This window comes from Oncorhynchus tshawytscha, linkage group LG20 (assembly GCF_018296145.1).
Source record: "Oncorhynchus tshawytscha isolate Ot180627B linkage group LG20, Otsh_v2.0, whole genome shotgun sequence".
NCBI lineage: Eukaryota > Metazoa > Chordata > Actinopteri > Salmoniformes > Salmonidae > Oncorhynchus > Oncorhynchus tshawytscha.
Window position 1 is genome coordinate 35,065,498 of NC_056448.1, and position 12,056 is coordinate 35,077,553.

Here is a 12,056-nt window from a genome sequence, read left to right on the forward strand (position 1 = left end):
AACAGTGTTTTCACATAGGAACCTTATTTTGCGGGTGGTGGTGTTACCTTGGGGACAATTTTCAGTTCGTACCTAAAAATCAAAATAGCTATCCAGCTAGCTTGGGAGCACAATCTCAAACTCAACGGACAACTAAACATTTTTGCGATAAAGATACATTTATTGAAATACAAAAGTATTTTGCGTCAAGTTTCAACAGTTTGACAAATTACGCAGAAAGTTTAAAATCTACAATGGCGTCGCCCATGGAAATGACAGAGTTGTATGACAACGCTTTGCTTGGAATCTTGCAGCATGTTGGAAACATCCAGAATTTCCTTCAGGTCTACTTCGGCTTCCTGTACCGCAAGACAGACTTTTACCGTCTGCTGTCAACACCCAACGACCGTATGGGCTTCCCTCCAGGGGTGGCCGAGAAAATGGTCCTAAAGGTAGCACATGTAGCTTACTTACTACTGTAGCTAGCTGTAGCTGTGTTAGCCGATTAGGCTAGCCATTTTGCCCCCTAGAATGTACGGAAGGTAGTTGGTATCATGGTGCTCAATATAACTAATTGGAGCTGGCAGGATGAAAATGCCCTAAAACAAGGCCTGTTTTTTTGTGATTACTTCAAAACTACAGCAACCAGCTGTGCAATCTGGTTTCCCGAGCCGGTCACGGGTGCACCTCAGCCACGCTCAAGGTACTAAACGATATCATAACCGCCATCGATAAAAGACAGTACTGTGCAGCCGTCTTCATCGACCTGGCCAAGGCTTTTGACTCTGTCAATCACCATATTCTTATCGGCAGACTCCGTAGCCTCGGTTTTTCTAATGACTGCCTTGCCTGGTTCACCAACTACTTTGCAGACAGAGTTCAGTGTGTCAAATCGGAGGGCATGTTGTCCGGTCCTCTGGCAGTCTCTATGGGGGTGCCACAGGGTTCAATTCTCGGGCCGACTCTTTTCTCTGTATATATCAATGATGTTGCTCTTGCTGCGGGCGATTCCCTGATCCACCTCTACGCAGACGACACCATTCTGTATACTTCTGGCCCTTCCTTGGACACTGTGCTATCTAACCTCAACAAGCTTCAATGCCATACAACACTCCTTCCGTGGCCTCCAACTGCTCTTAAACGCTAGTAAAACCAAATGCATGCTCTTCAACCGTTCGCTGCCTCCACCTGTACGCCCGACTAGCATCACCACCCTGGATGGTTCCGACCTAGAATATGTGGACATCTATAAGTACCTAGGTTTCTGGCTAGACTGTGAACTCTCCTTCCAGACTCGTATCAAACATCTCCAATCTAAAATCAAATCTAGAGTCGGCTTTCTATTCCGCAGCAAAGCCTCCTTCACTCACGCCGCCAAACTTACCCTAGTAAAACGGACTATCCTACCGATCCTCGGCTTCGGCGATGTCATCTACAAAATAGCTTCCAATACTCTACTCAGCAAACTGGATGCAGTCTATCACACTGCCATCCGTTTTGTTACTAAAGCACCTTATACCACCCACCACTGCGACCTGTACGCTCTAGTCGGCTGGCCCTCGCTACATATTCGTCGCCAGACCCACTGGCTCCAGGTCATCTACAAGTCCATGCTAGGTAAAGCTCCGCCTTATCTCAGTTCACTGGTCACGATGGCAACACCCACCCGTAGCACGCGCTCCAGCAGGTGTATCTCACTGATCATCCCTAAAGCCAACACCTCATTTGGCTGCCTTTCGTTCTAGTTCTCTGCTGCCTGTGACTGGAACTAATTGCAAAAATCGCTGAAGTTGGAGACTTTTATCTCCCTCACCAACTTCAAACATCTGCTATCTGAGCAGCTAACTGATCGCTGCAGCTGTACATAGTCCATCGGTAAATAGCCCACCCAATTTACCTACCTCATCCCCATACTGTTTATATTTATTTACTTTTCTGCTCTTTTGCACACCAGTATCTCTACCTGTACATGACCATCTGATAATTTATCACTCCAGTGTTAATCTGCAAAATTGTAATTATTCGCCTACCTCCTCATGCCTTTTTCACACAATGTATATAGACCCTTTTTTTTTCCTACTGTGTTATTGACTTGTTCATTGTTTACTCCATGTGTAACTCTGTGTTGTTGTCTGTTCACACTGCTATGCTTTATCTTGGCCAGGTCGCAGTTGTAAATGAGAACTTGTTCTCAACTAGCCTACCTGGTTAAATAAAGGTGAAATAAAAAAAATATGGTAATATTATGAAACTGGGCTCCACTGCGGATACAATGATCAAGTTTTTATCAGTAAAAAAAGCATTGCTAAAAATGTAATGTGTCCATCCTATCCATAGACCTCTGCTCAATATAGACGTAATTTTTAAACGTACACTCAGTAGTATGACATCAGCATAAACAACGGGTCGATTTACCAACAACTTCAACAGATGGTGCTTTCAAGACAACAGGGAACTCGGAAAAAACAAGGTAATAATCATGACGTGATCTTCAGGTCAGAGCTTTAGAAAGATGCCCGAGTTTCCGACTAGGAATTCCAAGTCAACTGGTCTTGAACAAGGGACTGCTCCAGGCATAAGCAACCGCGCTTATTGAACTCAGTTTTGATCTCAACTTACTGTTGAGAGTTAGAATAGTAGAATACATAAGGTGCAAGTTCGAAATTTGGTTGTGCATCAACAATTTTTCTCATGTTATGTCAGTCACTTAGTCACTCAATTATCCATGTCAGCTAAACATTTTTAGATTGGTAAATTAGTCTAGCCAGCTATCTAAACTTCTAGTAATCATTGCCAAATACTGACCTGTCACGCAGGGCATGTGCCCAGGGCCCTGACCTCCAGGGGGACCCATTGATTGTGTTAGTCATTCTCACTCAGGTATCATTATCATGGCATGGTAAAATGTGTAGAATTGCAGGAAATTAGTTAGGGGTGTGGGCCCTGGAGGTCAGGCGCCCTGTGTGACCGGATGGTATTTGGCTATGATTGCTACAGTTGTTTTGAATGTGGCATATGACCCACCCTTAACGTAGTTGCCAACAGTCGGATGTATCCGGTTTTCAGGGATTCAGCAGATGTGGGGACTCTGCTCATGCATTTTCTTTTACGCCTGCTATGATAGGTTAACAGTGACCTAATCTGTCAAGACTACCATTGTTGGCATCTCTCCTTTCGTCTAAACTCGTATGGGAAGAGATGTTAGTCTGATGTTAGGCTGATTTGGTTATAAATTGGGATGGCGTCCCTTTTTCTATGATGGTGCCATCTTGCAGACTACCTTTGAGGTGCACAAAAAGTGATGAGGGGGTTGATTATGGACTTATCTCGTCATGTCTCTGTTATTCTCCACAGTCCTTCCGTCTGTTTGAGCATGTGGCTGAGCAGGACAGAGAGAGGCAACAGAGGGAGCTGCAGCAGAGACAGGAGGCCAGGATGGTGCCCCCCGCGGTGCAGGAGCTGGAGTTGCAGGCCACTGAGCAGCCAGAGGAGCCGAGGGGGGAGAAGACAGAGCCTGATGCCCAGAGAGAGAGCTCTGACTCAGCTTCTGGAGAGCCCAGTGCAGCCTCGTGCACTACCTCCTCCAGCCAAGCCTCTTCCAGCCAAGCTCCAGACTCTATTCCACAGCCCCATTGCAGCAGTGTGGCCCAGCAGTCATCACATGGAGACCATGCAGCAGCCTGTTCAGCATCTACAGAGTTAGTATTGTACTGCCTCTCGTGGCCATGCCAGTATGACTGGTTCTTTCTCTGAGCTTTTTCAATGCTTTAGAAAAGGGTCCACAAAGTTACACAAAACAGGTCCACAACTGTTAAAACCTTTTATAGATGGGACATTTACATATTTGCTGAAATGCTTTACAAATACATGTTGGCAGTTTTGAATTTGGTAGAATCTCGCTAGGGCAACTCTAAAACCCACCCTAATACCAACCCTTGTATCGAGTGCTTCTTCCACTGTGTGTGTGTGTGTGTGTGTGTGTGTGTGTGTCAGTGGTCAGGTGGTGCAACAGGCCAGTCCAGATAGTTACAATGGGGCGGTGAGGGACACCTACAGCTGGTCTCAGGACTACACCGACGTTGAGGTCCGGGTCCACGTTCCCAAGACCGTCGTCAAGGGCAGACAGGTGAACACGGCCACCACAGTGCTCCTCTTTCTACATATTTCAACCTTTTAAAAGCAAATCCTTAATGTTTATAAATGCCTGTTTGAATTATTATGATGTGATGAGTTTTCTGTGGCCAGTTTATTCTCGAGTTTAACATTTCTGCTGGGGTTGTACCATGTAATGTTTGTGAAGTACTCATGCTTTAACTTCTCTTTGTTTGTGTCCGTACCAGGTGTGTGTGAACATGCAGCCGGGCAGTGTGCGTGTGTGTTTGAAGGAGGAGGCAGGAGAGACGGTCCTGATGGAAGGAGAGCTCACACATAAGATCAACACTGAGAACTCACTATGGAGCCTGGAGCCTGGATGTTGTGTGGTGGTGAGTGACACACACACACCTACAAATTTATCTAGACACACTCACTCACTGATACAGCCTTCCTCCCTCTCCCTGTAGTTGTCTCTCAGTAAGAGTGGGGAGGTCTGGTGGAGTGCTGTGTTGAAAGGGGAGAAGGAGATTGATGTGAACCAGATCAACAGAGAGCGCTCCATGGCCACGGTGGATGAGGAGGAGCATGCCGTGCTGGACAGACTCACCTTCGACTACCACCAGAAACTACAGGGCAAGCCCCAGAGCCACGAGATGGTGAGAGCACACACACACACACGTAAACATGCATACACTACCATCAAACCAACCTAAGCCTCATGATGTTGGGAAGGGTATACAGTTGAAGTCAGAAGTTTACATGCACTTAGGTTGGAGTCATTAAAACTTGTTTTTCAACCACTCCACAAATTTCTTGTTAACAAACTAGTTTTGGCAAGTCGGTTAGGACATCTACTTGGCGCATGACACAAGTAATTTTCCAACAATTGTTTATAGACAGATTATTTCACTTATAATTCACTGTATCACAATTCCAGTGGGTCAGAAGTTTACATACACTAAATTGACTGTGCTTTTAAACAGCTTGGAAAATTCCAGAAAATGATGTCATGGCTTTAGAAGCTTCTGATAGGCTAATTGACATCATTTGAGTCAATTGGAGGTGTACCTGTGGATGTATTTCAAGGCCTATCTTCAAACCCAGTGCCTCTTTGCTTGACATCATGGGAAAATCAAAAGAAATCAGCCAAGACCCCAGGGGGAAAAAATGTAGACCTCCACAAGTCTGGTTCGTCTTTGGGAGCAATTTCCAAATGCCTGAAGGTACCACGTTCACCAATACAAACAAACGTTCTGTCTCCTAGAGATAAACACACTTTTGTGTGAAAAGTGCAAATCAATCCCAGAACAACAGCAAAGGACCTTGTGAAGATGTTGGAGGAAACGGGTACAAACGTATCTATATCCACAGTAAAACGAGTCCTATATCGACATAACCTGAAAGGCTGCTCAGCAAGCAAGGAAGAAGCCACGGCTCCAAAACTGACATAAAAATGCCAGACTACGTTTTGCAACTGCACATGGGGACAAAGATCATACTTTTTGGAGAAATGTCCTCTGGTCTGGTGAAACAAAAATTGAACTGTTTGGCCATAATCACCATCGTTATGTTTGGAGGAAAAAGGGGGAGGCTTGCAAGCGAAGAACACCACCCCAACCGTGAAGCACGGGGGTGGCAGCATCATGTTGTGGGGGTGCTTTTCTGCAGGAGTGACTGGTGCACTTCACAAAATAGATGGCATCACGAGGTAGGAAAATTATGTGGATTTATTGAAGCAACATCTCAAGACATCAGTCAGGAAGTTAAAGCTTGGTCGCAAATGGGTTTTCCAAATGGACAATGACCCAAAGCATACATCCAAAATGGCTTAAGGACAACAAAGTCAAGTTATTGGAGTGGCCATCACAAAGCCGTGACCTCAATCCTATAGAAAATTTGTGGGCAGAACTGAAAATGTGTGTGTGAGCAAGGAGGCCTACAAACCTGACTCAGTTACACCAGCTCTGTCATGAGGAATGGGCCAAAATTCACCCAACTTATTGTGGGAAGCCCAGGTTAAACAATTTAAAGGCAATGCTACCGAATACTAATTGAGTGTGTGAACTTCTGACCCACTGGGAATGTGATGAAAGAAATGAAAGCTGAAAGAAATCATTCTCTCTACTATTATTCTGAAATTTCACATTCTTAAAATTTAGTGGTGATCCTAACTGACCTAAAACAGGGTATTTACTAGGATTAAATGTCAGGAATTGTGCAAACTGAGTTCAAATGTATGTAAACTTCCGACTTCAACTTTAGGGACATGTGGAGGAATTTGTGGCTGAACTATGTTGAGTCCAATTGTGCAGTTCTGTATTTGTATTGTATGTACAGTGCATTCTGAAAGTATTCCGACCCTTTGACCTTTTCCACATTTTGTTACGTTACAGCCTTGTTCTAAAATGGATTAAATTGTTTTTTCCCCTCATCAATCTACACACACTATTTCTGCAGCATTGAAGGTCCCTAAGAACACAGTGGCCTCCATAATTCTTAAATGGAAGATATTTGGAACCACCAAGACTCTTCCTAGAGCTGGCCACCTGGCCAAACTGAGCAAATGGTTGAAAAGAGCCCTGGTCAGGGAGATGACCAAGAACCTGATGGTCACTCTGACAGAGCTCCAGAGTTCCTCTGTGGCGATCGAGAAGCCTTCGAGAAGGACAATGATCTATACAGCACTCCACCAATCAGGGCTTTATGGTAATGGCCAGACAGAAGCCACTCCTCAGTGAAAGTCATATGACAGCCCGCTTGGAGTTTGCCAAAAGGCACCCGAAGGACTCTCAGACCATGAGAAACAAGATATTCTGGTCTGATGAAACCAAGATTTAATTATTTAGCTGGAATGCCAAGTGTCACGTCTGGAGGAAACCTGGCACCATCCCTACTGTGAAGAATGATGGTGGCAGCATCATGCTGCGGGGATGTTTTTCAGCTGCAGCGACTGGGAGAGTAGTTAGGATCAAGGCAAAGATGAATGGAGCAAAGTACAGAGAGATCCTTGATGAAAACCTGCTCCAGAGCTCTCAGGACCTCAGACTGGGGTGAAGCTTCACCTTCCAACAGGACAATGACCCTAAGCACACAGCCATGACAACGCAGGAGTGGCTTTGGGACAAGTCTCTGAATGTCCTTGAGTGGCCCAGCCAGAGCTCGGACTTGAACCCGATCGAACATCTCTGGAGAGAACTGAAAACAGCTGTTCAGCAACGCTCCCCATCCAACCTGACAGAGCTTGAGAGGATCTGCAGAGAAAAATGGGAGAAACTCCCCATATACAGGTGTGCCAAGCTTGTAGCATCATACCCAAGAAGACTTGATGCTGTAATCGCTGCCAAAGGTGCTTCAGTAAAGTACTGAGTAAAGGGTCTCAATACTTATGTGAATGTAATTTTTCAGTTTTCCATGTAGATTGATGAGGGGGGATAACGATTTAATCAATTTCAGAATAAGGTTGTAACATAGCAAAATGTGGAACAAGTCAAGGGGTCTGAATACTTTCCGAATGCACTGTATGTATGTGGGCATTCCATTCTCACAAGTTCTCTCTCTCTCTCATGTAGAAGGTGCATGACATGCTGAAGAAGGGGTGGGATGCTGAGGGCTCTCCCTTTAAAGGACAACAGTTTGATCCCTCCATGTTCGACATCCCCTCCAGCGCTGTACAGATGTGAACACACAATGTTGGGGATTGGGGTTGAGAGACTGAGGAGGGTTAGCAGATTTATCAGTAGAAACTGCCTGGTATTTTAAGATTTTCTTTCTTTTTCTGAGTGATCTTTGAATAGGAATGGAGATGAGCTTTGTTACTGTGTTCTGACTGATGTGACATACCCAGGTTGTGTTCATTAGGGACCAAACAGAAGAAAAAATACAAACTCTGAGGAACTTCCTGCACTCCCTGAACGCTCATTAACGCTTTCCATTGCAAAACGTTTTAAAAACCCTTTCCATTTTGGGCCCTAATGAACATGACCCTGAACATACCTGTTTAAATGTCTGTTTTCACACTGAACACACCTGGACCTAGGAGATAGCTGTACAGACACAGGTCTAGGATCAGATGACCCTCTCCATATCCTAACCTTCACCATTGAAGTGGAGGGGCAACTTCCAGGTCCAGATGTCTGTGGTGTTTTACATGTAGTTGACTGATATTGGTTGGCTAAATACCTCCCTGCCATTTTACTGAGGTGTGTCAGTACTGTGTGCCTGAAATAAATAAAGTTAAATAAAACCTGCACTGATGTGTCTGTGTTTAAAAAAAAAAAGGTTTAACCTTTATTTAACGAGGCAAGTCAGTTAAGAACAAATTCTTATTTTCAATGACTGCCTAGGAACAGTGGGTTAACTGCCTGTTCAGGGGCAGAACGACAGATTTGTACCTTGTCAGCTCGGGGGTTTGAACTTGCAACCTTCCGGATACTAGTCCAACGCTCGAACCACTAGGCTACGCTGTGTGCTGTGGAGCGGCATTAAAACCTATGTGTCCTTGCCATAGAGATGCAAAAAGTTCTCAACATTGTATCTGCCATTATGGCGTCTGCGGCAGAATGGGAAGTGCCATTTTTGTTGTATTTATTAGGAATCCCTTTTCCATCCTGCAAAGGCAGCAGCTTCTATTCCTGGGTTCTAAACCCACCAAAGCACCCACATTGAGGCAATATCCACTTTCAAGTAGTCTATTTTCTTTTGATTTTTGGAGAAAAGTGTAAAGATAATATTGTTGATTTACCACCACTTGCAGTGCTGGAGTCTTGAACCAAATCTGGTCATTTATTTATTGTGGCCATTAGATGGCGGTGATATAGCTGAAATATATTTATAAACTAGACAAAACCATTTGAAGAAGTCTACTTTAAAATGGTGAAAGCCCTCAATGGCAATGTCCATGCAAAATGGGTTACTGCTAAGTAGAGATCTCTATATGTCTCTGGGTCCCTGTAGATCTACAGAGGTGCCTGGTGACAGACCTGACATTTAACAGTAGTGTCAAAGGAGGGCACTATAAAAAGATCTCTGATTCTCCTCAGTGCAGTATAATATTCCTTCTTGGTCTGAGAATGGCAGTATCAGATGAATAAGATAAAAGATGGATATCAGAACTAATATATCTACAGCTGGTCAGATGCTCAGACAGACAGCATAGACACCGACAGCCCCTTCTTTAAAGATTAATAGAATCACAGACAGTTATTTAGAGATTAATAGTCACAGATAGTTCTTTAAAGATTAATACAGTCACAGACAGTTCTTTAGGGATGAATAGTCACAGATCGTTCTTTAAAGATGAATACAGTCACAGACAGTTCTTTAAAGATTAACACAGTCACAGACAGTTCTTTAAAGATGAACACAGTCACAGACAGTTCTTTAAAGATTAACACAGTCACAGACAGTTCTTTTTAAGATTAATACAGTCACAACACAGGAGGTTGGCAGCACCTTAATTGTGGGGAATGTGCTCCTGGTAATGGTTGGAATGGAATTAGTGGAATGGTACAATGATACATCAAACACATGGTTTAATACCATTCCATTCACTTAGTTTCATACATTATTATGAGCTGTCCTCCCCCAAGCAGCCTCCACTGAGTCACAGATATTTCTTCAAATATCAATACAGCCACAGAGAGTTCTTTATAGATCCATACAGTCACAAACAATTATTTATAGATCCATACAGTCACAGACAATTCTTTATAGATCCATACAGTCACAGACAATTCTTTAAAGATGAATACAGTCACAGACAATTCTTTAAAGATTCATACAGTCACAGATAATTATTTAAAGATGAATACAGTCACAGACAATTCTTTAAAGATGAATACAGTCACAGACAATTCTTTAAAGATTCATACAGTCACAGATAATTATTTAAAGATGAATACAGTCACAGACAATTATTTAAAGATCCATACAGTCACAGACAATTCTTTAAAGATGAATACAGTCACAGACAATTATTTAAATATCAATACAGTCACAGACAATTATTTAAAGATGAATACAGTCACAGACAATTCTTTATAGATCCATACAGTCACAGACAATTATTTAAAGATGAATACAGTCACAGACAATTCTTTATAGATCCATACAGTCACAGACAATTCTTTATAGATCCATACAGTCACAGACAATTCTTTAAATATGAATACAGTCACAGACAATTCTTTATAGATCCATACAGTCACAGACAATTATTTAAAGATTAATACAGTCACAGACAATTCTTTAAAGATGAATACAGTCACAGACAATTCTTTAAAGATTAATACAGTCACAGACCAATCTTTAAAGATAAATACAGTCACAGACAATTTTTAAAGATGAATACAGTCACAGATCATTCTTTAAAGATTAATACAGTCACATACAATTATTTGAAGATCAAAATGATTGTCTTTCTCAGGTCTGAAGTGTAGAAGCTTTGCTCCTAAGAATAGAGTTATTCGTGATATCAGTGCAGAAGAACAATCCAATAATAGAGACAATAGACAGGAGCAGCCTATGACTCCATAGATCTCCTCCACGCCAGGTCAGTTACACTGGTGCTTTAAGTTGCTCAGTTCTTCAAGTGGACTGAAATGGTATATTTAGGAGTTTTTATTCGTCATGCGTTAGAGTCAATTCTATCTTACAAGAGTGGCCAGTTATCGCAGGATACATTTTGCGGTACTGCGTTGAGCACCGGCCCACCTCAAGCACTGATGTTGCCTACCATGGACCAAACTTTGATTTGAATTGGTGTGTCGGGTCATTGAAAAAACACGATAATCAAAGTATAACAGTTTAAGGATATTTACCTGTCTAACAGTTTCAACACACTAAAACATAGTCCATTTTATTTGGGTAGACCTAAACAAATACCTCTATCAATTGTATTGCCTTTAGGCTATAGGTGTTCCAGCTGCTACACATGATTGGTGATGATGCCAAAGCCTGTAAAGAACAAATCTGATTCTGATGTGCCAGGTGTTGTCGAGCCGTTGCAATTCCCCCTGGTGGTGGGAAAATGATGTGTTGAATTTACAGCGCGCTCGCTGGTGCAGAAACGGAGTGAACGGCGATTGAACGACACACTTTCGGAGAGAGAGAGAGAGAGAGAGAGAGAGAGAGAGAGAAGCACCACTGCCTCTCCTCCACTCGAATAGCCTACATATCTTGAGGCCTGGTTCCTAGTGCTCTCTGGACAGAAAACGCATTACACCGCGGCATTTTTTTTAACATAGAATAACTAGGCTACTATACGGATACATCCAATATAAATTCACTTGAAGACGGATTTATTTTGGGCGCACAACCCCCGCGAATAAACGGAAGATGGCAGTGACTACCTGTACACGTTTTACGGACGATTTCCAACTATATGAAGAACTCGGAAAGTAAGGCGTTGCTGCATTATTGCTTTATGATGCCACCATCATTGTATCGTCTTCCTGTTAATCTATGGTTGCTTTGCATAGTTGCATGTCTGCAGATGTGTATGGGTTGTTGGAGCGGCAGCGCAGCGGAATGGGGGTCAGAGCTAATCTCTGCTGATCTGTTACGTTCGCAGCAACACAGCTAAACAAAACGCACGTTTTCACTCTGTTTTGAAGTGCAGCCTCGACATGACAATACAATATATAAACTTAAATATTAAAGATAGGCTAGCCTACATTTGATCTGCTTGCTGCATGGTCTGCAATAACAGCAACAGTGGGGACTGGGGACATGATGTAACAGTCTGAAGAGAGAGGAAGTGTGCCAATTTGAGCTGTCAGAGATCAGAGCAGCATGGGATGTTTTGTAATTGGGGTCTTGAGAGAGGATGGAAAGATAGGTGTGTGACTGTGTGTGTGTGACTGTGTGTGTGTGACTGTGTATGAGAGAGGGTGTGAGAGAGAGAGAGGGTGTGAGAGAGAGAGAGGGTGAGAGAGAGAGACAGAGAGAGAGAGGGTGAGAGAGAGAGAGAGAGAGGGTGAGAG

At 43.2% G+C, this 12,056-nt stretch overlaps 2 protein-coding genes across 16 annotated transcripts in view; both read left to right on the forward strand.

Moving 5' to 3' along the window:
* The first annotated feature begins 49 nt into the window (after positions 1 to 49).
* Positions 50 to 8,323, forward strand: nudcd3 (NudC domain containing 3). Its single transcript, XM_024381771.2, has 6 exons — positions 50 to 431; positions 3,334 to 3,677; positions 3,973 to 4,105; positions 4,320 to 4,463; positions 4,542 to 4,730; positions 7,644 to 8,323. The coding sequence occupies exons 1-6, from the start codon at positions 234 to 236 to the stop codon at positions 7,752 to 7,754; spliced, it is 1,119 nt and encodes a 372-aa protein (XP_024237539.1). The 5' UTR covers positions 50 to 233; the 3' UTR covers positions 7,755 to 8,323.
* A 2,759-nt stretch (positions 8,324 to 11,082) lies between these two features.
* The window catches only part of LOC112219901 (calcium/calmodulin-dependent protein kinase type II subunit beta), a 57,853-nt gene continuing 56,879 nt past the window's right edge, over positions 11,083 to 12,056 (forward strand). For 8 of the 15 annotated variants that reach the window (XM_042302533.1, XM_042302532.1, XM_042302537.1 and 5 more), the window contains exon 1: positions 11,091 to 11,471. In XM_042302533.1, coding sequence (XP_042158467.1) covers positions 11,410 to 11,471 — 62 coding nt within the window. In that variant the 5' untranslated portion in view covers positions 11,091 to 11,409. Of the gene's footprint in view, positions 11,472 to 12,056 lie in introns of all 15 variants that reach the window. The other 7 variants (XM_042302535.1, XM_042302540.1, XM_042302536.1 and 4 more) reach the window with 3 other exon arrangements.

Bases quoted from the DNA above. Each gene is read 5' to 3' on its own strand.
- nudcd3 (XM_024381771.2), top strand. From the start codon at position 234: ATGGCGTCGCCCATGGAAATGACAGAGTTGTATGACAACGCTTTGCTT. The intron at 3,678-3,972 runs GTTAGTATTGTA...TGTGTGTGTCAG, and splicing joins GCCTGTTCAGCATCTACAGA to TGGTCAGGTGGTGCAACAGG. The intron at 4,464-4,541 runs GTGAGTGACACA...CTCTCCCTGTAG, and splicing joins AGCCTGGATGTTGTGTGGTG to TTGTCTCTCAGTAAGAGTGG.